Genomic DNA, 26,093 nt, shown 5'->3' with positions numbered 1-26,093 from the left:
ATCTGCATCTCTTGCACAGCTCTCTGTCTCACACAGCTTCATCTCTCACGTATCTCCCTGTCTCCAGCACAGTTCTGTCTCTCTTGCTGAGCTCTCCCTCACGCACAGCTTCATCTCTCACTCCTCTCCCTGTCTCCAGCACAGTTTCCCATCTCTTGTACAGCTCTCCATCTCTTGCACAGCTCTCCGTCTTGCACAGCTCTGTCTCTCACTCCTCTCCCTGTCTCCAGCACAGTTCTCGATCTCTTGCACAGCTCTCTGTCTCGCACAGCTCTGTCTCTCACTCCTCTCCCTGTCTCCAGCACAGTTCTCCATCTCTGTCTCTAGAACGGCTCACCTATGAATCTGCTGTGCTCCCCTCCCAATGTCTCTCTTACGTTCCTTAAGAATATTAAGGGCCTGATTTAGTGTTTGCCGGACAGTGTTGCTCTGTCACAACTGTGATGACTTTCCCGTCCCCTGTATTACGTTTCATTATATCCTATGGAGCTTGCAGTGCGGCGGATGAGATATCTGTCACATTTGTGACGAGTGACCTGCGCTCCACACTGTAATTCCCGCCTGAGTTTGCATTGTAAGGTTGTATAAATCCTTAAACAAAGGGCGATGCCAGGAGAGGAGGTGCGAGATGAGGGACACCGGCGCTGATAAGGCCCAGCAGGCGGCAGCCGGGCGCAGGGACTTACCTGAAGGTACTTGAGCTCCGGGAGTCCTGGTGGCACCTTGGAGAGCTTGTTGTTGTCAAGGTGCAGCTCCCGCAGCGTGGGCATGAAGGGGAGGCTCCCGTTCTCAATCACCCGGATCTTGTTGTACCCAAGCCCCAGCCTGCGAAGTCACAGAGAGAGAAGATATGTTTATATTCACTGGCGGAAGTTACCGTCACCCTGCTCTGAAACTGTTACAGTCGTTACTCAACATGGTGGACATAACCATCTAAGTGTACAATAAACATACATGAATAGGCCAATCAGTACAAGTTTAAAAGTTTACTTGTTACTCCGTTAAAAAAACAGTCAGGGGATATTGCACAGAAATTAAAATTGGTCAAACAATTCATGTTTACACGTTCAAGTCGCCAGTGTTGTAAAATAAATCCCTGGGTTCCTTTCTATGATTTGTTCAGGGGGGAGAGCTGTGGCCACGTCACTGTAGCTAAAGGGCCATTCCTGTGGTTACACAATATGCAAGAAGGAAGCTGGACTGGCCAGGAATGCCAACCTCAAACCTGTCGATGTCGATAAAGCCCTGGACACCAAGACTCCTGTTCACCTAGCTACAAACTAACTACATCTGGAGGCCAACGCCAGACGAGGAGCTCTGACATCACCAGATTAGAAACTATGCACTGCCGGAAGGAGAAAACAAAGAAACAAGCCTTGTCAGCCTAAACCTCCCTTCTGACACCAGAACACCACCAACTCTCCCACAATTCAGGAAGAAACTGAAAATGTACTTCTTGAAAGAACACTCCCTACAAGAGACTGGCGTCTCACTGTTCCACTAGCTGTACCCCCTCCCTCTGCCCCACCTCCCCCCACCTGTCCGCATCTATACCCATTGCGTTGGCCCCCGTACAGCACTGCATTGCTAGTCAGGTAGGTTTGTGCTTTAGAAATAGCAAAACTCACATGCATAGAGGAAGTAACATTACAAACTCTTTGTCCCTCTGATGGCATTACAGGAAGTGGCAACATGTGACCCTTGACCCTGACGTTACTGCAGAAAATTTAATTTGCTACAATGACAAATACAGGATGTGACTTTGCGCGAGGTGAAGAAGTATCTACTATGGGGTTCTTCAGTACAGGCACGTCTCATCAGGATTACTAAAGGGGCGCACTGAGGCGTGTGGTTCGGATTGTAGGACCAATGGCCTCCTCTCCATGTCCTACGAGCCCGTGCAGCCTTGTCCGCTGGTGAAACGGTGCTCCAGGAACAGAAAGAGACTTAAGGCCTGATTCAGAGTTTGCAGGAGGGGTGACTCCATCACAAATGTGACGGATCCGTGATATTACAACCCCGTCATAACTTGTGGCATTTGTAAAACGGTGGACAGGATATCGGCCATGTTTGTGACGGAGTAAGCCATCCGCTAAACGCGACGGCAGTCCCTTATTCTCTCTACACATCTGAACTGACATTGAAGAACGCTGAGTCAAAGGATTCCTCAACCCAAGTGCAGGCTTCTGGTTAACAAAAATACATTTTTCACCTGCGTGGAATTTGTGATGCCACAGGCTGTTATGTGTAACCTACTCACAAACTAGACAGCATCCCGGCTCTGCCACCGAAATAAAACTCCAAGGTGAATACATAAGAAGATTTAGGCTCAAAATGCATAAACCTACTATTTTTAAATATAGGTCTGTGATAACGTCACATACTAAAATACAGCCCTGGTCCTTACAATATGTTGTATTGTCTTTTTCTGATGGATGTTTTCAACAGGCATTAGAAAAAAAGGATACATTTTCCATTTTCCATTTTTCATTTTGGTGTGTAATGTGGGTGTTCCACGAAGTGCCATCTTTTTTTAAATACACTTGGGGTACGGTGACACATGCCTGGGGGTGCAAGGGAGGTGGGCTTCCTAAGGGAAAGCCAAGAGTAGCAGGTGCTGCCTCGGGTGACCCCTAAATCATATTGGGGGTCATTATGACCCTGGCGGTTGGTGTAATAGCGGCAGTAGTACCGCCAACAGGCTGGCAGTACATACCGCCACTATTATGACATTGGCGGTTTGGCCAAAGCCAAACTGCCAAGTTAACACACTGACCGCCACAGCGGTAACGACCACTGGGCTGGAGACTGTGGTCTCAAGCCCGGCTGCCGTCACTAGGCCACCCATGGCATTTTGACCACGCCCACCACCATGGTTTACATGGTTTCTGTACCACCACAAAAACCATAGTGGTGGGCACTATCAGTGCCAGGGAATTCCTTCCCTGGCACTGATAGGGGTCTAGCCCGCCCCCCTCCCCAGAGTCCTCCCCACCTTCCTCCTCCCCCTCCCGACCCCCCAACATATACACACATACATGCACGTACATACACACCCATACACACACGCATTCCCACATTCACACAAGCATGCATACATTCATACACACTCACAGCAACACTCACTAACATACATCCAGGCACACATGCAATCACACGACACAACATGCACGTACACACACCCATTCATGCACACACGCATTAGACACACATGCACGCATTCAAACACAGGCCCACACCCACCCACACACGCACACAACAAGCCCACCCCATCTCCTGTCGGAGAACCTGACTTACCTGCTTGCAGTAGGTCCTCCAGCAGGAGACGGGACATGGCGATGCTGCCAGCAGCAGCGTCCGCCAGCAAAACACCGCCAGGCCGTATCAGGGCTCATGATATGGTCGGCGGCGTTCTACTGGCGTGGCGCTGCTGCTTGCAGCAGCGCCACCTTACCGCCGTCCGCCGCCATGACCCTTGCTGGAATTCCACCAGTCTTCTGGTGGAATTCCGGCTACGGTCATAATTCAGTGGACGGTCAGTAGCCACAGCGACGATATGTTGGCGTCGTCGCTTTGGCGGTAGGCAGCATTTGCCGCCAATCTTATAATGAGGGCCATTATGTCCAAACCCAGGTGTCCACTCCTTTATACCCTAGGTTCCCCCATACTAAAGGGCAGACAGGACAGCTTTTTATCAGAGGCATAACAAAGGCCCCGGCACCCCCAGGGTGTGGTGGGCCAAGCTTCAGGGGGCCCCCTCAGCGTAGTGCCCTGGCTCGAGAACTCCTGGGTGAGTTTGGATGTGGGGGCCCTCCATGTACTTTGCAGAGGTCCACTCAAGATTCGTTAAACCACTGGTTTCTATGTCCAGCACAGCCTGTTGCCATGGAGCCTTTGAGTTGGAGTCCAAAAGCAGGAACATTTCACTGTAACTCACTGTACCTTGAAGACCAGCTGGGCTGGGGCAGAGTCAGTCATTCACAAGAAAGGCACTCCTCGGTGCCATTATATCGTCTCCAGCTCAGCTGGTCCTCTCGGTCTGACTCTATCATGTGTTGAGCCGCGCGCCACAGCGCGTGCCAGAAGGCTCCTCCCATTCCACTGCTGCGCATGCACCTTTTCCCCTCCCATCTCACCTATACAGCTTTGAGTAACGAATCAGATCCTCCAGTTCAATCGCCTGAATCTGGTTGTGGTCCAGGTAGAGCTCGTGCAGCGTTTCTGGGAGATCTGCTCGGGGCCAAAAAAAGGGACAAAAAATTGAGAGATTGAGTTGGAGAGCAATGAAAAGTGGAATTATGTATTGCGATCTTCTTCTTATTCACTTTATGCTTCAGCGCTGTATTACCGATGTGGGTGCCGAGGCAAACACGCCCGTAGAAGGTGCACATTCAGTGCGTCTTCTAAAGGCATCCCCTAAATGAGGCGTTCTGTGGACTCCCCAGACCTCCCCTCACAGGCAGCTGCAGTGACTCACTGCACCCGCCTGCATGGGGATCTCTAATCCCTCTGAAAAGCGCAGAGAAACAGGGAGCGGCTTTTAAACATCTGCCCCATGTAGAGTCTGGCTGGCCTCATTCTAGTGTTACACCAGCCACTCGGCTGAGGGTTGGCTTTACACACACACCCCACACCCATCCAACACAGGCGTGACCGGTCAGGGGACCCTGCAATATAAAGGGCCAGGCGCACAGGCCCGAGGCCAGTTACCAGAACCATACCACTGTGTCTGCGTCACCCCATTACTGTAGCATGAGGGCCTGGGGCCCCCAACAGTGCACTCTGTATTTCTCTTGAGTGTGCTGCAGTGCGGCTAGCGCAAGTGCACGGCTGCCCTAAGTGAAGCACACTCTGACTAGTAGGGCGCTCTCTCCATGTTTGCACCAGGCACTCATGCTTTAAGGTGCGCCGTGGCGCAATCACGGAGAGTGCGCCCTTTCTGTAATACGCGCCCTGATGCCTCTGCTTCTTCTCGAGCTGAAGCCTTACTGACCCAGTAGCATGTCTGGGTCCCTGGCCCACAGCCCACTCCTGGCATTGCACTGGGGCAGAAGGGGTCTGTGCATTTCTTTTTCATGCCTTGGCCACATGCATTAACTCCAAGCATCTCTGCGTTGGTGCCGGGGGCTGCAGACACCAGAGGCTGGAACCACAGGGAGTCATTGTGTCTTGGTGTTTGTGAGCTGAGCTGTCAGCAGTAGGTGCTCGAACGTCAGGGCCGGACGAGCTATCGAGTGTTCCCTTACCACTGAACAACACATAAAGAAATGCTTTAGAGAAGGCTTTAAGTACCTTTAAAAGCATTTGCTTTTCCATTGTGTATGTAAAAGCTCTGCAAAGAGGAACAGCCGGCAGGTCACCAGCAAGAGAACCCCAGGGGCCCAGTCTGGCCCTGAGCACTTTGGAGGTTCTTTTCAGATTTAATAGGAATTATCTCTGTTTTTGCAGGTGAAGGAGCTGAGGAACAGGCGGATTAGATGTGGGCGTGGTCAGGTGAACAAATTACAAACAGGACAAAGGCCTTGTGACCACCGTTGGCAAGTTAGCGCTTAAATCACCTTTTCTCCTCAGACCCTGGAGAGAAACAGACAAAACGAGAGGAGTGGAGGGAGAGAGGAGGGACAGAGAGGGAAAGAGAGAGAAAGAAAGAGAGGACAGAGAGTAGGGAGAGAGGAGGGACAGAGAGAGAAAGAAAGAGAGGAGAGAGAGGAGAGAGGAGGGACAGAGAGAGAAAGAGAGAGAGAGGAGAAAGAGGAGAGAGGAGGGACAGAGAGAGAAAGAGAGAGGAGAGGAAGGAGAGAGGAGGGAGAGAGAGAAGAGAGAGGGAGAGAGAGAGGAGAGAGAGGCAGAGATAGAGAAGGAGAGAGACAGAGGAGAGAGTAGGGAGAGAGAGAGAGAGAGAGAGAGAGAGAGAGAGAGAGGGAGAGAGGAGCAGAGATATGGAGGGGATAGAGAGAGGGGGTGAGAGAGAGGAGGGAGAAAGAGAAAGCGAGAGAGGAGAGAGAGGAGGAGGAGAGAGAGAAGAGAGAGGCAGAGATAGAGAGGGGATAGAGAGAGGGATGTGAGAGAGAGGAGGGAGAGAAAGAGCGAGAGAGAGAGGAGGGAGAGGGAGAAAGAGAGGAGAGAGTAGAGAGAGATAGAGGAGAGAGGAGAGAGAGAGGAGAGAGAGGCAGAGATAGAGAGGGGATAGAGAGGGGGTGAGAGAGAGCAGGGAGAGAGAGCACCAGAGAGAGCGAGAAAGAGCGAGAGAGAGACAAAGAAAGAGAGAGGGAGACAAACAGAAGGAGAGCCTCCAGAAAGGCTGGGTCCAGGAATGCATCAGCACCAACGCACACTACAGCAAAGAGTTTTTTAGGATAGTCAAGGAATGCACGAACCCCGGGACGGGCACCATAGACATCCCCCCCTCAAGACCTCTGCGACAATCTCGCCACCTTCTTCCACCGCAAAATCCAGGACAATTATGATGGGTCCAAAAGCCAAATCTCACCTACACAGAAGCATCACACGGACCCCATCCGCCCAGCCAGCTCTGAGCCAATGCATCCCCGGCTCCACAGAAGACACCCGAAAGCTCATGGACTCAATCCCCTTGGGGGCACCCTCGGACTCATGCCCACACCACATCTTCAACCGAGCTAGCATCACCATCGCTCCTGAGCTGAGCCGGACAATCAACCTCTCCATTGGAACCACCACCTTTCCGAATGACTGGAAGCACTCCGAGATCAATCCTCTACTATAGAAACCCACTGTGATCCTAGAGACATGAAAAACTACAGACCCATCTCTCTTCTCCCCTTCCTAGCCAAGGTAACTGACAAAGCCATCAACATGTAGCTCACAGAATTCCTCAAGGCAAAACACATCCTGAACCCCTTCCAATCTGACTTCAGGAGCAACCACGGCACGAAAAGCACCCTCCTCACATCCACGGATGACATCCACACCATACTGGACCATGGACACATGGCTGCCCTCATCCCCCTCAACTTCTCTGCCACCTTTGACAGCATGCAACAGACTTCACGACCCTAGGATCTGCGGAAAGGCCCTGGAATGGATCTGTCCTTCCCCACCAGAAGGTCCCAGAGTCAGAGTCCTACTGTTCGTCTCAGAACCTACAGCCGCCTCAATGTCAACTCAGACAAGACTAAGATCCTCATTCTGGGTCCCACTCCCTCCACCTGGGACAACTCCTGGCGGTCAGCTGCCTCAGAAGCTCCCCGCTACCCACCGACCACACACACTTCCTGGACTCTACTCTGTCCCTGACCCGCCAAGTCAATGCCATCTCATCCTCATGCTTCCACACTCTTCACCTCCTCCAAAAGATCTTCAAGTGGCAACGCCATCTCATCCTCATGCTTCCACACTCTTCACCTCATCCAAACGATCTTCAAGTGGATCCCCACAAGGCAGGGACCATCACCCACGCACTCTTGAGCATCTAACTCGACTACAGCAACACTCTATACAGGAATCACGAAGAAGCTCCAAGCAAGACTCCAGAGAATTCGGATCGCAGCAGCCATCCTAGACATCCCCTGCCACAGCACCGCCCACCTTAGAGACCTGCACTGGCTCCCCATCAACAAACGCATCACCTTCAAGCTCCTGACACACGCCTACAAGGCTCCGCACAACACCGGACCAGCCTACCTCAACCACCGCCTGTCTTTCTACACCCCTGCCAGATACCTCCGATCTTCTCAACTTGCCCTCGCCACCACTGCTAGAATCAGGACGAGCACGGTGGGAGGCAGATCCTTCTCGTGCCTCGCAGCGCAGACCTGGAACACGCTACCTACCAGCTCAGGCAGGCCCCCCGCGGAATCAGTTCAAGAAGGACCTCAAGACCTGGCTCTTCGGCTCACAGACCCCCCTTCAGCAGCGCCTTGGGTGATAAGCTGCGCTATACAAATTGCTGATTGTTGGTTGATTGATTGAGAGGTGAGAGAGAAACAGAGAGAGAGAGAGAAAGAGAGAGCAAGAGAGAGAAAGTGAGGTAGGGACAGAGAGAGAAAAGGAGAGAAGTAGAAAGAGAGGGAAAGAGACAGAAAGAAAGAAGGACAAAGAGAGAGAGAGAGACAAGGAGAGAGACACTGAGAGAGAGCGAGACAGAGAGAGACAGAGAGAGAGACGAGGAGAGAGAGAGAGAGAGAGAGAGAAGGAGAGAGAGGGAGAGAGAGAGAGTGAGAAGGAGAGACAGAGAGAAAGAGAGAGAAGGAGAGAGGGTGAGATACAGAGACAGAGAGACAGAGAGGGAGAGACAGAGAGACAGAGAGGGAGAGACAGAGAGACAGACATGGAGAGAGAGAAAGAGGATAGAGGGGAGAGGGAGGGAGAGAGAGAGAAGGAGAGAGGGGGAGAGAGAAGGAGAGAGAGCGCTAGACAGAGAGAGCGAGAGACTACACTTGAAAGAGCTCAAACAGAGCCCATAGTTTTTTTTCTGTGGAAAAGACACGTTTCTTAATATCAGTACATTTTGGAAATGAATTTAATAACATTTCCGCAGACTAACGCGATTTTTAGGAAACTGCCCCTTAACATGATACAGCAGATATCCACTGTTCCCCAGTCTGCTTGTTTTTATATTTGGTGCAGTAGTGCCATCGTGTGGCACATTCTAGTACTGTTTTTCTGAAACACGTGTGCTGTTTTCAAGCCAATAATGGCGGGAAAGTGAGCTTTGGAAGGTTTGCTTGTGCTTGTATGATGAAGAGGGGCAAGGGGGGTTGGCAACTTTCCCACATAAACATACCGGCCGTTTGCTCACGTTTTCAGTTTCTACAAAGGCCCTGGGCCTGATACTTACACAGAGCTTTAAATAAAATGCTCTAGTTTCCTTTTTTAACATGGCGTTTCTCTTTTTGTTTACTTTCGTTATCAGTCAGGGCTCATTAGGCAGGGGCGGCTCCTTTTCAGGGGCTCAGGGAAGCCACCTGTGAGCCCAAGGATCCACTGGTAAATTCCAATATTACACCGGTAATAATTCAATTTAACACCGTTCATGCAAAGACTTCCTTCAGGGTTACATGAACTCTGCAGTGCACAGGTCAGCCCTCTGTGCTTCTGCACCAGGCTCCTGATGACAGGAAGAGGAAGAGGAGGGGCCGAGGGGGCGGAGCCATGATCCAGCTCCATAGCGTTGTTTAAATACGCAGCTCTCCCGAGATGGATGTCGAGAATGCAAATGTGCGGGAATGGTTCAACTATGATCCCCTAACACAGGCACAGTTCTTTTTATTTAGCAGAAGCGTGCCTCAGGAAGAACAGTACAGCTGCTAAAATGTGTCTGTGGGGACGCGCACCAGTGCATCTCTGAGGCTAATAATAAGGAGCCACATAGAGCCGCAGGGCAGGACCCCCAGCACTGTCCCAGCTTCTGATAGGGCTGTGCTTTCATCATATCACAAAACTAGGGGCGGAATTTAAAGAAAGTGGCGCTTTGCTCCACTAGCGTAAAAAATTCTGATGCTACTGGAGCAAAGTGCAGGGAGCCCCATTGATTACAATGGCTGCGTCCTTTTAACACCTGCTTTCAGCAGGCATTACAAATGACATCCAAAATGGCACAATGAAGTCTTGTAGATTTCATTGTGACATTTTTGCCGGCCTCCTTGCACCCCCTTTGCATAATTATGCATGGTGCATGCATAATGTGAGATGCAAAGGGTCGCAAAGTGGCGCAATGCATGCATCGCAACACTTTGTAGATATGACACTGCGTTTTTGGCAATCTAAAGCCACATTAGCGTCAGAAAAATGACGCTAATGTGGCATCAGATGGCACAAGGCCATCCTTAAATTTGGGCCTAGTAGAGGGCTTCAGGTGGGTCTTCCTCCAAAATCTGACCCCGCTGCCCCGTCTGGATCCTCGTTGGGAAGCATGGCTTGCAGGCTCCCATGTCCAGCAACAGATCCCTGCTCGTCTGCTGCCATGGAGCCTCTGAGTTGCCAGCAAAATAAGAAAGCTAGATGAAAAAAATCAGTGTTATTTGTCTGTGTATGTGTCAGAGAAAGTGTGTTTGTGAGTGACTGTGAAAGATTGAGAGTGAGTGAGAGTGTGTGTTAGTTTAATGTTTGTCAGTGAGAATGGAAGAGTGAGAATCTGAATAAGGGAAAGCAAGAGAGTAAAGCAATGCGACTGAGTTAGAATGAATGAGTGAGGAGGACATTGAGAGAAGGAGTGGGAGTGAGTCAGATGTGTCTCTATCAATCACGCAACAGGTGCAGTTGCACCAGGGCACCTGGGACCTGGTGCAACTGCACCTGTTGCGCTATTAAAGCAGAGCGCCGGTACCCTAAGAGTTCACATCACAGCCCTTATACACCAGTAGTAGTGAGTGAGGGTCAGTGATGGTGAAAGTGTGTGTGCAAAGGCGTTTGTGAGTGAGAAACAGTGAGTGTGAGTGCATGGGTACATTTGTAAGTGAGGGCACCCAAGGCAAATTTTGTAAAGAATGAGGTGAACCTGTGACAAATATCATGCCCCTCCACTTTTAGGGGTCACTAGACTCTATTGCTTTAAGACAGCTCTAGGACACATCTTAAAGTGTTTTTTTCTTATAATTACAGTTTTAAGTCTGTACTAGTGAAAGGAAAAAATGCTGGCTGTAGGATATTTCCTAACTTTTGTAGTGGCTGTGACATTAAAATATTTGTCATGCTGGTAAGAAAATGACCAGGTGGCAACCCTAGGGGGCAGAGAGTATCTGAAATATAGCATCTTCCATAAACCTCTCATTATAGGATGAGGTGCATCTGAGCTCCCAAAGGAGGATTTCTTTTTAATAATGGATGATAATAGCACTCATTTATCTACCTTTGAAGAATACAAAAATACCCCTGGGGGATTATGTGCCAGGGCTTTGAGGCTAAAGACTTCAGGTAAGACATATAGATCTGCACCGGTCTGCCTAACCCACTGAGCTGTCTTACTCATAACTAACAGGATAACTTCTGAAGCCCCTCCACTGCACACTTATCCGTGGGATCCCCAGCTTCCCCCATCGTCCTCCCATACCAGTACTCATAGACTTGGAAAAGCGCTTCTCTTCTCACCTCAATGAGGTAGGATCCCCCTCTCCCTGTCCACAGGCACCAGGTGAGACTTTGTTGGGACTCTTTGCTCTGATTTCACCCAGGAGCCTCCTTCTCTTTGAAACCTCACAGGTAAGCAGGGTTACTTTTCCAAAATCACACATTGTGAGATCCTCTATCTCGAGTAGGACCCCAGTCGCCGAGGACCACCTGACATCAGAGATGACTCTCACTTCCTAAGATGTTGCCACACCCCCTCAAATGGATAACCATGCCCAGTGCTTGATTAGCAAAACATAGGTGCCAAGACCCTCATCAGGAGGGCACTGCTGCTTGCACCGCCCATTGCCCCTGCCAGCGCTCCCAGTGGCAGAACCACCCAACTGCTAACCATCACAGTCCTACAAGTGTCCTACAAGTGTGACAACTCAGACTGTTCCAGGCCCCCAGAGCTAGAAGAATGGCTTAGGCATGAGGTGTTAGTGTTTGAAATGTAAACCTAATTAATGAAAAATAGCTAAGTTCTCTAAATTTGGCAACACGTGGCAGACTTTCATAAGTGCCAGTGTTCACAAGTAAGTGGTGGTGTTGAGCACCAGAACCCACCAGCTCAAATTAAGCACTGACCACACCCATTTTTGAACAGTGACTCAACCCTAGGTTATGAGGAGATACTGGATAACTCTGCCTATGGGTGGAGCTCCTGAAAACATATGGGATTCTATAGGGCAGGAGGGAGGTCTACAGAGTCCATCTTACCTTTCGGGACCCCGGTGAGCTTCGCCTCTGAGATACGCAGGTAGTTCAGCTTGAGGCCATCGAAAGCACCAGACTCCAGGCCGCTGTTCTCCAGAGGATTGCCCCCCATTTCTTGAGAGTAAGAGAGAAAACAAAAATGCAGAGTAAGTTAAGCTGCAGTGTACTGCTTCCAGGTTTTACGCAGCCAGGTGGGACCCTGGGAGCCGGCGGTTACACCGAGAGGCCAGGTGGGACTGGGCGAGGGAGACTCGCGACAAGCACCTCATAGATGTCTCATTCTGCCCTCCTGAGGTGCCTTCAGAGACACCAACGGTCCCATTTCACAAATATTGGTGAACTCTCATCTTTCTATAGTAATGCGCCCACAAGTATTCTTCGAGGAGCTCGCAGGTCAATCCGCTGGCCATGAGGCCTGGTCAACAGCTGGACACCTCTGCCCTCACGAGTCCACTCTTCTCTCACTACTTCCTTTAGCCTCTTTAGTATCAAAAACTTCCACCTTAGTAAAATGTAAAGGAACCAATGGTGTCCCAGTCGAGAGATTTCTCGAACAAATCCTGAGCTTGTGATTACACGGGGGTCCAACGTGCACCGGGCGTGCCCACCTTTGAGACTGTCTTTGCAACACCCCAATGGCGAGTATCTTGCTCTTGTGATTGCACTAGTGCCCACCATACCTGTGAGAGTTGTGCTTGCAGTACACGGTGCCTGTGAAGCCTGTGACCAGAGCTCCCTTTAAAGCACATCCTGCGTTAGTGATTTCACTAGTGTGCACAGTACCTGTGTGCACTGTGTCTACTGCACCCTTTAAAAACATGCTTACCTTGCCCGTGACACCTGAGGGATAAAGTTTCAGAAGCACTTTTTAAAAACCTGTTCATCTTGCACTAGTGATCACACTAGTGCCCACGTCACAGGCAAGATTTGTGCCTGAAACAGTTTTAAGAGCACGCTCATGCTACCTTCATGATTACTCCAGTGCCCACGACGCCTGTGGAAACTCTGTCTAGCTCTCATCAGTGTGACCCCCACACCTCGTGTCCTTCTTCGCGTGCAGCACTAAGCTCAAGCCCCAGGTCCTGGTGGTGAGCAGCGTGCACTGATCACTAGTGCGCGTAGTGCAAGCCACTCACCAATGCAGTTCATGTGCTTCATGCCGTTGAAGACATCCTTGCGCACCCTCTTGATCTTGTTCTCGTGGATGCGCAGCTCCACCAGGGAGCCGGGCAGGTTCTCTGGGATCTCCACCAGGTTGTTCTTGGAGATGTAGAGCTTCTGCAGGTGGTGTAGCGACTCGAAGGCCTTCTCGTGCACCTTGGAGATCTTGTTGTTCACCAGGACCAGTGCCTGCTCGAAGAAAAGAGACAGATTTTATTTTATTTCAATATATTTTATTTGATTTTATTTTATCCTATTTTTATTTTATTTTATTTTATTCTACTTTATTTTATTTTATTTTAATGTATTTTGTTATCTTATCTTATTTTTATTTTATTCTACTTTATTTTATTTTAATATATTTTATTTTATCTTAGTTGTATTTTATTTTATTTTATTCTACTTTATTTTATTTTATTTTATTTTATCTTACTAAAGACTTGCTTTTTTTCTGAAATGTGCTGCAAAATCCTTTGTCCGACAGCTCAGGATGGTGATCGGCGCAGGGTTCTAGTGCCGAGAGGTGCAGGTTTGCACAGCGGGCGCACTAACATGCTCTGCACTTATCATTGCAGTGCGAAGCTCTGGGGTTTTATAATTTCACAGGTAGACATTTAAAACGAGGACCAGGGAGGAGAAAATGGGTTCTCGGCCAACGTTTCTAATGGAAATCGAATTTCACTCACATAAAAAATAAAAATAAAATGTGACAGGGAGTAGGAGTAGGGAACAAACTGAAACACATCATTCCTCACCTGCATATTAGACTGATACTTTCTAGGCATTATGTGGAAGGTAATAGTGTCTCTACACAGTCCCTTCTTGAAGAACCCAAGAGCGTGTCAAGTCTGAGATTGGAGTTGTGTGTGTGTCCGCCAGCCAGAAAGTAACCTGCTAACAGGTATCCTCACAGAGGTTTTGAGATAATGCCAACAGGTATCCTCCCAGAGGTCTTGAGATAATGACAACGAGTATCCTCCAGATGTCTTGAGATAATGCCAACAGGTATCCTCCAAGAGGCCTTGAGATAATGCTAACAGGTATCCTCCCAGAGGTCTTGAGATAATGCTAACAGGTATCCTCCCAGAGGTCTTGAGATAATGCCAACAGGTATCCTCACAGAGGTCTTGAGATAATACTAACAGGTATCCTCCCAGAGGCCTTGAGATAATACTAACAGGTATCCTCCCAGAGACCTTGAGATAATACTAACAGGTATCCTCCCAGAGGTAGGTATCCTCCCAGAGGTCTTGAGATAATGCTAAGAGGTATCCTCCAAGAGGTCTTGAGATAATGCTAACAGGTATCCTCCCATAGGTCATGAGATAATGCCAACAGCTATCCTCCCAGAGGTAGGTATCCTCCTAGAGGTCTTGAGATAATGCTAACAGGTATCTTCCAAGAGGTCTTGAGATAATGCTAACAGGTATCCTCCAAGAGGTCTTGAGATAATGCTAACAGGTATCCTCCATGAGGTCTTGAGATAATACTAACAGATATCCTCCCAGAGGTTGAGTGATAATGCTAACAGGTACCCTCCCAGAGGTCTTGAGACAATGCTAACAGGTATCCTCCCAGAGGTCATGAGATAATGCTAACAGGTATCCTCCCAGAGGTCATGAGATAATGCCAACAGGTGTCCTCCCAGAGGTAGGTATCCTCCCAGAGGAATTGAGATAATGCTAACAGGTATCCTCCCAGAGGTCTTGAGATAATGCTAACAGGTATTCTCTCAGTGGTCTTGAGATAATGCTAACAGGTATCCTCCAAGAGGTCTTGAGATACTGCTAACAAGTATCCTCTAAGAGGTCTTGAGGTAATGCTAACAGGTATCCTCCCAGAGGTCTTGAGGTAATGCTAACAGGTATCCTCCCATAGGTCTTGAGGTAATGCTAACAGGTATCCCCCCAGAGGTCTTGAGGTAATGCCAACAGGTATCCTCCCAGAGGTCTTGAGATAATACTAACAAGTATCCTCCAAGAGGTCTTGAGGTAATGCTAACAGGTATCCTCCCAGAGGTCTTGGGACAAGGGTAATGGGTAACCTTCCAGAAGTCTTGAGGCAATAGTAATGGGTACCCCCCTATAGGTCCACAGAGAATGCTAATAGGTATCCTCGCGAACGTCTTGAGACAACGTTAATGGGTAACTTCCCAGTCTTGTGTGCATTTACCAGCCAGGAAGTACTCTGCTAATACATATACACTCAGTCAAGCACCGTTGGCCAGCGAAGAAGTAATTGGCTAACCAGTATCCACTATCTTCCAAGACGTCTTGTGTATGTTCACCAGCCAGGGACCGTATTTGTGATAGGGCGCACTGTCATTGCTTGTACGATGAGAGAACCACTAGCAGCCAGCTATCATGATTGACAGCACCTGTCTGTAGCAGGGTGTCAAGGGGGTCCACTGGATGTGCTTCCACTAGAGGGCTTGTCTAATTTCTTTGGTGCACTTCCAGAGCCCCTCCTAGGGGCCTATTTACCTTTGTACCTGAATCCATGATACGGCACAGGTGTAGAAGATAGGTGATTCTCTCATTTGCATGGGATGAAGTCCTCATGCAAATGAGACAATGCTCTCTGAAGGTAGCACAGATGCTAGATGTAAACTAGCATTTTCAGTATTCCAGAAGCGGCTTCACAAGTGTCTGCAGCCCCTTCTGTAATACCACAATGCCCCAGGGCCGTAAAAATTTAGTGCACACACCTGAAATGCCCCTGGAGCACTCTGTGTAATATGGTCCCAGGTAGTAATCTGCTAATGCATATACAGCAATGAGTTGTGCACTCTCTGCTAATCTAGAAATAATCTGCTAGTAAATATCCTCCCTGATTTTACGTGGACTCCCTGCTGAGCGGGACATGTTCTGGAAGTGGGTATCTTTCTAGCAGTCATGTGTATTTTCTATCAACTAGGAAGTGATCAGTGAATGGTTACCCTCCCAGAATTCTGCCCATGAGCGGGACGGGCATGTGTGTCTATTTTGTACGCCATGGGGGGCACTATGTTTGTGCAGATGGGGGTCACAGACTCTTTTGTGCCCCCTTCTGTAATACTGATAGCCCTGGTGCGCATATACCACCTGCATTTTTTCAGAGGGCATTCATTCATTCACCTGGTGTTGCTGCTCCATGAAAATGAGGGAATCACTTTGCCTCTGTGTCCATGCCATATTAGGGATGCGGGTGCAGAGGCAAATGCACCCAGAGCAGGCACACTGATTGTGCACCAAGAGAAGGTGGCACCCTCTGCACAAAGGGGCAAAGGTGCCTTCTCTACCTGGAACCTGTCCCTTCTATCTCAGCACCCCAGGAGGAACCGACCTGTGAAGGAACAAAGGCCTCATAGGCGGGGGCTAGACCCTGTGGCCTGGGGATATTACCAGTGACATGTCAGGTGATGTTTGACCTGTGACTGTCTCAGCCTCATCCTTGTCAGGGGTTTAGATGCACCAGCTGGTCAGGGCACACACCCTCATCCCCCCAGCAGGGCACCCCGGCGGAAGGGTTCGCATCTGCTTTGAGGATTCTGACTCACGTAGAGCTTGGTGAGGCCTTTGAAGTCGTCCCTCTTCAGCTCTGTGATCTTGTTGTTCTGCAGGTCCAGGAGACTGGTGTCCCGGGGAATGTTCTTGGGCACCTCTGTCAGACCTGGAAGAAGTAAGGGATGGAGAGTTAGTGTTCAGGGATGACAATCTCTCCTTCATCTTGCAAGAGAGCACAGCAGGAGCTTCAGATATCCTCAAGGGACAGCAGGGGCTTGAGACAACCTGCAGGGATAGCAGGGGCTTGAAACAACTTGCAGGGACAGCAGAGACTTGACACAACCTGCAGGGAGAGCAGGGGCTTGAAACAACCTTCAGGGATAGCAGGGGATACAGACATCCACAAGGGACAGCAAGGGCTTGAGACAACCTGCTGGGACAGCAAGGACTTCGAACAACCTGCAGGGGCAGCAAGGGCTTGGAACAACCTGTAGGGACCGCAAGCGCTTTGAACAACCTGCAGGGGCAGCAAGGGCTTGGAACAACCTTCAGAGACAGGAGGGGCTTGGAACAACCTTCAGAAACAGGAGGGGTTTGAAACAACCTGCAGGGGCAGAAAGGGTTTGGAACAACCGGCCTGGACAACAGAGGCTTGAGACACCAGTTGGTACAGCAGGGGCTTGGAACAACCTGTAGGGGCAGCAAGGGTTTAGGTCAACGTGAGAGGACCACAAGTGCTTAACACGACGTACATGGACAGCAAGTACCAGGGCCAACTCGAAGAGGTGGCAAGGGCTTCAGACAACCTGCAGAGACAGGAAGGACTTTGACAACCTGAGAGACAACAGGGGCGTGAGACAATCTGAGGGACAAAAAGGGTTTGAGATAGCCTGAGGGACAAGAAAGGCTTGAGGAAATCTGCAGGGACAGCAAAGACGTAGGACAACCAGCAGTAAATGCCAGGGCTTGCAGACCCCACCAGAGACAACAAGAACTTGGAAGACCCATAGAAGCAGCAAGAGCGTGAGACAGGCTGGAGGGACATCAGGGGGTTAAGGCACCCTAAAGGGCCCAGAATGCTCTCCAGCCTCGACCCCCATTATACCTTACTCCAGCTCTGCTGGTAGTTTGTATATCAGAATATTGAGCACAAAGATATTCCACCAAGAATATTAACTGCAAAGTACATAGGGCCTGATTTAGAAGTTGGTTGAGGGAGTACTCCATCATAAATGTGATGGATGTCCCGCCTACCGTGTGACGATTCCCACAGGATAGAATGGGATTGTAATACAGCCGACCGGATATCCCTCATGTTTGTGAAGGAGTATTTCCCTCCACCGACTTGTAAATCAGCCTCATAATTAGGTAATGATCAATTTAAGATTTGTTTCTCCACATCTCAATTCTTTGAAGATATATATTGTAAAGGGATGAATACCCTTCTTGGAGGCTTCCTTAAAACTCTCTGAATGCAGTCTCAGCTCTGACAACGGTTCGCCTCTCTCTATTCAGGCCCACACATTTGAACCCTCCTCCCCTGAGTGTCGGGGTTCCACCCTTTGCTGTGATTTAGTAAAAAGCTGATGCGACTCCTGTTTGACTAGACTAGCAGCAAGGGGCCCTTTTGTGCAGTGGTCGTGTAAGAGTGCAGTGAGTCAGTTCCTGGATGTAAGCGCATTGATTCAGGTGAATAGAAGCCTGTCTCTCACAAGTGATTTTAGCCTGGAAGAGTTATAAAACTGCATTATTTACTTCCACAGGTTTTCACAGATGCAGGTGGTTGGAAGTGGACAGGACATACCTGTAGGATAACAGCAATCCAGCACCCCCCTTCTTTTTTTGGTATGGACAGAGTCCTCCTCTTCGCTCTATGGCGTAGTTGAGCACTACATCTTATATAACTTGGTTATCTGAATGTGAAAACTTAAGAACTGGTTTCTGCAAAGTAACCAGGAATAGAAACTCTTGGTACTAAATGTTGCTAGGTTAAAATGTTGTGTCCAGTGTATGTGAACACAGACAGAGGACATAACCTGCTCCCCTAAAACAAGGATACCATTCCCACCGCTCATGGGGGGCTAGGAAGTGCTTCATGAGTTTCACCCCTGGACTGACCTGGTCCACTCATCGGAGAGCACCAGTGGGGGTCTCTCAGAGAGACCCCTTGTGGCACAGGCCAGGGTGGGCTTCAGTCCTGAGTCTGAGTACATTGTGGGCCTCTCTTCTCTTACACACAGACTCTCACTCCATGTCTTCTTGGGAGTTTCTTGCTAGCAGATTATCTTCACTGGTTGTTTCATTCTTATTTGTATAATAAACAGATTTTAAGAATTCAAATTGTATTTTTATTTCTGATATACATAATCTACTAAAAAACACATTCACAATGTGTACAACAACATAAACACATTCACAATGTGTACAACAACATAAACACATTCACATTGTGTACAACAACATAAACACATTCACAATGTGTACAACAACATAAACACATTCACAATGTGTACAACAACATAAACACATTCACAATGTGTACAACAACATAAACACATTCACATTGTGTACAACAACATAAACACATTCACAATGTGTACAACAACATAAACACATTCACAATGTGTACAACAACATAAACACATTCACATTGTGTACAACAACATAAACACATTCACAATGTGTACAACAACCTAAACACATTCACAATCTGTACAACAACATAAACACATTCACAATGTGTACAACAACCTAAACACATTCACATTGTGTACAACAACATAAACACATTCACAATGTGTACAACAACATAAACACATTCACAATGTGTACAACAACATAAACACATTCACAATGTGTACAACAACATAAACACATTCACAATGTGTACAACAACATAAACACATTCACATTGTGTACAACAACATAAACACATTCACAATGTGTACAACAACATAAACACATTCACATTGTGTACATAAACACATTCACAATGTGTACAACAACATAAACACATTCACAATGTGTACAACAAGATAAACACATTCACAATGTGTACAACAACATAAACACATTCACAATGTGTACAACAAGATAAACACATTCACAATGTGTACAACAAGATAAACACATTCACAATGTGTACAACAACATAAACACATTCACATTGTGTACAACAAGATAAACACATTCACAATGTGTACAACAAGATAAACACATTCACAATGTGTACAACAAACAACATAAACACATTCACATTGTGTACAACAACATAAACACATTCACAATGTGTACAACAACATAAACACATTCACAATGTGTACAACAACATAAACACATTCACAATGTGTACAACAACATATACACATTCACAATGTGTACAACAACATAAACACATTCACATTGTGTACAACAACATAAACACATTCACATTGTGTACAACAACATAAACACATTCACAATGTGTACAACAACATAAACACATTCACATTGTGTACAACAACATATACACATTCACAATGTGTACAACAACATAAACACATTCACAATGTGTAGAACAACATAAACACATTCACATTGTGTACAACAACATAAACACATTCACAATGTGTAGAACAACATAAACACATTCACAATGTGTACAACAACATAAACACATTCACATTGTGTACAACAACATATACACATTCACAATGTGTACAACAACATAAACACATTCACAATGTGTACAACAACATAAACACATTCACAATGTGTACAACAACATAAACACATTCACATTGTGTACATAAACACATTCACATTGTGTACAACAACATATACACATTCACAATGTGTACAACAACATAAACACATTCACAATGTGTAGAACAACATAAACACATTCACATTGTGTACAACAACATAAACACATTCACAATGTGTACAACAACATAAACACATTCACAATGTGTACAACAACATAAACACATTCACAATGTGTAGAACAACATAAACACATTCACAATGTGTACAACAACATAAACACATTCACAATGTGTAGAACAACATAAACACATTCACAATGTGTACAACAACATAAACACATTCACAATGTGTACAACAACATAAACACATTCACATTGTGTACATAAACACATTCACAATGTGTAGAACAACATAAACACATTCACAATGTGTACAACAACATAAACACATTCACATTGTGTACAACAACATATACACATTCACAATGTGTACAACAACATAAACACATTCACAATGTGTACAACAACATAAACACATTCACAATGTGTACAACAACATAAACACATTCACATTGTGTACATAAACACATTCACATTGTGTACAACAACATATACACATTCACAATGTGTACAACAACATAAACACATTCACAATGTGTAGAACAACATAAACACATTCACATTGTGTACAACAACATAAACACATTCACAATGTGTACAACAACATAAACACATTCACAATGTGTACAACAACATAAACACATTCACAATGTGTAGAACAACATAAACACATTCACAATGTGTAGAACAACATAAACACATTCACAATGTGTACAACAACATAAACACATTCACAATGTGTAGAACAACATAAACACATTCACAATGTGTACAACAACATAAACACATTCACAATGTGTACAACAACATAAACACATTCACATTGTGTACATAAACACATTCACAATGTGTAGAACAACATAAACACATTCACAATGTGTACAACAACATAAACACATTCACATTGTGTACAACAACATATACACATTCACAATGTGTACAACAACATAAACACATTCACAATGTGTACAACAACATAAACACATTCACATTGTGTACATAAACACATTCACATTGTGTACAACAACATATACACATTCACAATGTGTACAACAACATAAACACATTCACAATGTGTAGAACAACATAAACACATTCACATTGTGTACAACAACATAAACACATTCACAATGTGTACAACAACATAAACACATTCACAATGTGTACAACAACATAAACACATTCACAATGTGTAGAACAACATAAACACATTCACAATGTGTACAACAACATAAACACATTCACAATGTGTAGAACAACATAAACACATTCACAATGTGTACAACAACATAAACACATTCACAATGTGTACAACAACATAAACACATTCACATTGTGTACATAAACACATTCACAATGTGTACAACAACATAAACACATTCACAATGTGTACAACAACATAAACACATTCACAATGTGTAGAACAACATAAACACATTCACATTGTGTACAACAACATAAACACATTCACAATGTGTACAACAACATAAACACATTCACAATGTGTACAACAACATAAACACATTCACAATGTGTAGAACAACATAAACACATTCACAATGTGTACAACAACATAAACACATTCACAATGTGTAGAACAACATAAACACATTCACAATGTGTACAACAACATAAACACATTCACAATGTGTACAACAACATAAACACATTCACATTGTGTACATAAACACATTCACAATGTGTAGAACAACATAAACACATTCACAATGTGTACAACAACATAAACACATTCACATTGTGTACAACAACATATACACATTCACAATGTGTACAACAACATAAACACATTCACAATGTGTACAACAACATAAACACATTCACAATGTGTACAACAACATAAACACATTCACATTGTGTACATAAACACATTCACATTGTGTACAACAACATATACACATTCACAATGTGTACAACAACATAAACACATTCACAATGTGTAGAACAACATAAACACATTCACATTGTGTACAACAACATAAACACATTCACAATGTGTACAACAACATAAACACATTCACAATGTGTAGAACAACATAAACACATTCACAATGTGTAGAACAACATAAACACATTCACAATGTGTACAACAACATAAACACATTCACAATGTGTAGAACAACATAAACACATTCACAATGTGTACAACAACATAAACACATTCACAATGTGTACAACAACATAAACACATTCACATTGTGTACATAAACACATTCACAATGTGTAGAACAACATAAACACATTCACAATGTGTACAACAACATAAACACATTCACATTGTGTACAACAACATATACACATTCACAATGTGTACAACAACATAAACACATTCACAATGTGTACAACAACATAAACACATTCACAATGTGTACAACAACATAAACACATTCACATTGTGTACATAAACACATTCACATTGTGTACAACAACATATACACATTCACAATGTGTACAACAACATAAACACATTCACAATGTGTAGAACAACATAAACACATTCACATTGTGTACAACAACATAAACACATTCACAATGTGTACAACAACATAAACACATTCACAATGTGTACAACAACATAAACACATTCACAATGTGTAGAACAACATAAACACATTCACAATGTGTAGAACAACATAAACACATTCACAATGTGTACAACAACATAAACACATTCACATTGTGTACAACAACATATACACATTCACAATGTGTACAACAACATAAACACATTCACAATGTGTACAACAACATAAACACATTCACAATGTGTACAACAACATAAACACATTCACATTGTGTACATAAACACATTCACATTGTGTACAACAACATATACACATTCACAATGTGTACAACAACATAAACACATTCACAATGTGTAGAACAACATAAACACATTCACATTGTGTACAACAACATAAACACATTCACAATGTGTACAACAACATAAACACATTCACAATGTGTACAACAACATAAACACATTCACAATGTGTAGAACAACATAAACACATTCACAATGTGTACAACAACATAAACACATTCACAATGTGTACAACAACATAAACACATTCACAATGTGTAGAACAACATAAACACATTCACAATGTGTACAACAACATAAACACATTCACAATGTGTACAACAACATAAACACATTCACATTGTGTACATAAACACATTCACAATGTGTACAACAACATAAACACAGGCCCAGCTCCCCTGCGCTGCTGCATGGCTCTTGCTTTTGCCTCATTCTCGCTGCTTTGTCCTTGCTTTTTCCCCCATTATTGTGTGTCTTCCCCCTGCTTTTTCCTCATTGTTAATGCTTTCTCTTTGCCCTTTTCCCCATTTTTTGTGTGCCTTCTTGCTTTTCTCTTGTTTTTACTGCTTTCTCTTTTCTTTCTCCTCCATCTTATGTGTGCCTTCTCCTTGCTTTTCCCTCATTCTTGCTGCCTTCTCCTTGCTTTTCCCCCATTTTTACTGCTTTCTCCTTGATTTTTCCCTATTATTGTGTCTTCTCCTTGCTTTTCCCTCATTTTTACTGCGTTCTCTTTGCTTTTCTCTCATTTCTACTGCTTTCTTCTTGCTTTCCCCCTGTTTTTTGTGTACCGTCTCCTTGCCTTTCTCTTGTTTTTACTGCTTTCTCCTTCCTTTTTCCTCCATTTTTTGTGTGCTTTCTCCTTGCTTTTACCTCGTGTGGGATGCTGGCCTGCTGTGTGGTCGGTACCTAAGGTACTTACACCTTTTACCAGGTATCCCCTCTTAGTGAAGTGCATGTAGTGTCTAGAAGCCAGGGCTCTCTAGGGGTAGCTATTGATGAGCAGCCAAGGCTTATCTAGGAGACATGCAAAACCACTACAGCCACACAGTACTTACACACAAGAAAGAAAACACTCAGGGGGTCATTCTGACCCTGGCGGTCACCGACCGCCAGGGCCAACGACCGCAGAAGCACCGCCAACAGGCTGGCGGTGCTTCCTGGGCCATTCTGATCGCGGCGGTAAAGCCGCGGTCAGAAAAGGGGAACCGGCGGTTTGCCATGGGGATTCTGACCCCCTTCCCGCCATCCTGTTCCTGGCGGTTTTTACCACCAGGAACAGGATGGCAGGAACGGATGTCGTGGGGCCCCTGGGGGCCCATGCACTGCCCATGCCACTGGCATGGGCAGTGCAGGGGCCCCCTAACAGGGCCCCACAAAGATTTTCAGTGTCTGCTTTGCAGACACTGAAAATCGCGACGGGTGCCACTGCACCCGTCGCACCCCTGCAAATCCACCGGCTCCATTCGGAGCCGGCTTCCTCTTTGCAGGGGCTTTCCCGCTGGGCCGGCGGGCGATCTTTTGGAGATCGCCCGCCGGCCCAGCGGGAAAGTCAGAATGACCGCCGCGGTCATTTGACCGCGGTGCGGTCTTTTGGCAGTCTCCGCCCGGCGGGCGGCGCCCGTCGGGGTCGGAATGACCCCCTCAGTGTTACAAAAATAAAGGTACTTTTTTTTAGCAACACAATACCAAAATTATTAAAAAGGCAATACTCCCTTAGGAGATAAGTAAACACACTAAATATGTACACTAGAAATCAGAAATACGCATAGAAAAGGTTAGAAAACAGTGCAAGTAGCAATGAGCAATATTGACTCTAGGGGGAGCCCAAACCATATACTAAAAAAAGTGGAATGTGGACACAGGACCCCCACCTAGGTAAGTGGAATGTGTAGAGGAGCTGGGGGTACGAGGAAACCACAAAGGTAAGTACCATTACACCCCCCCTAGCGACCAGAAAGCAGCAGTAAATCACTGTAATTTCCCCAAACCACCCAACAGGAAGAAAAAGACGAAAAGACACCCGGACAAGACTGCAAGAAACCAGCGGTGGATTCCTGAAGAAGGCGACCTGTGGAGAGAGGGGTCCAAGTCCAAGAGTCCCAGTGGAGTCCAGGAGGAGTAGAGGCTACTACCCACCCAGCTGTACTTGCAGGAGTTGGTCGATGGTGATGAAGAACAGGTCAGCACTGCAGACTTGGAGTCGGAGAAGAGTTCTTGATGGATGTAGAAGATGTTCCACCCTGGAGTGAAGATTGCAGATGGCTGTCGGTGCAGGAATTCCACCAACAATCCTTGGCAAAGGCAAACTCACAGTTAGTGGAAAAGTGGTGCTGTTGGGCACCAGCAAGGCCCAGGAGGACTCAACTCAGGAGAGGAGTCAGAGGGGACCCTCAGCAACACAGAGAGTCCACAGGAGCAAAGGTAGCACCCACAGGACAGGGACACAGAAGTCACAGAAGGAGCCAACACAGCACTACAGAAAAGGATCCCATGCTGCAGGAGAACTATGTAGATGGCTGAGCATTGCAGGAAGGAGTGCTGGAGGCTGGAGCTACACGTTGCCTGAAGATCCCTTGGAGGAGATGCGAACAAGCCTTGTCTCAGCTGCAAGAGAACTGGTGCACAGGGGTACTGGGAAGGCAAGGGCTTACCTCCACCAAAGTTGGGCAGCTGGCAGAGAGGGCCATGAGAACTACTCTGGACCACCACCTGTGATGCAGAATCCACACAGCTCAAGATGAGAGGAGATCTATGCAGCCGGTCGTCATTGCAGCAGGTGCCTGTGGATGTAGGGGAGTGACTCCTTCGCTCCAAGGGAGATTCCTTCTTCTTCTTCTGCAGGCTGAAGAGTTGCTGTCTTCTGAGGATGCACAGCTGGGGAAATGCTGCAAAGCTTGCAGGAGCCGTGAAAACAAAGTTGCAGAAGAGTCTTCTTTG

General features: G+C 46.2%; 1 protein-coding gene across 1 annotated transcript in view; it reads right to left on the bottom strand.

The window, feature by feature from the left end:
- Nucleotides 1-26,093, bottom strand: part of BGN (biglycan) — a 141,518-nt gene that overhangs the window by 11,664 nt on the left and 103,761 nt on the right. Inside the window, exons 3-7 of the mRNA XM_069209385.1 lie at nucleotides 16,502-16,614; nucleotides 12,939-13,152; nucleotides 11,806-11,916; nucleotides 4,137-4,230; nucleotides 687-825 (exon numbers count right to left, since the gene is read on the bottom strand). Coding sequence (XP_069065486.1) covers nucleotides 687-825; nucleotides 4,137-4,230; nucleotides 11,806-11,916; nucleotides 12,939-13,152; nucleotides 16,502-16,614 — 671 coding nt within the window. The remainder of the gene's footprint in view (nucleotides 1-686; nucleotides 826-4,136; nucleotides 4,231-11,805; nucleotides 11,917-12,938; nucleotides 13,153-16,501; nucleotides 16,615-26,093) is intronic.

The sequence above is a fragment of the Pleurodeles waltl genome, chromosome 10 (assembly GCF_031143425.1).
Source record: "Pleurodeles waltl isolate 20211129_DDA chromosome 10, aPleWal1.hap1.20221129, whole genome shotgun sequence".
NCBI classification, from domain to species: Eukaryota; Metazoa; Chordata; class Amphibia; order Caudata; family Salamandridae; genus Pleurodeles; species Pleurodeles waltl.
The sequence above is the reverse complement of the archived record's forward strand: the minus strand, read 5'-3'. Positions and strand labels throughout refer to the sequence as shown.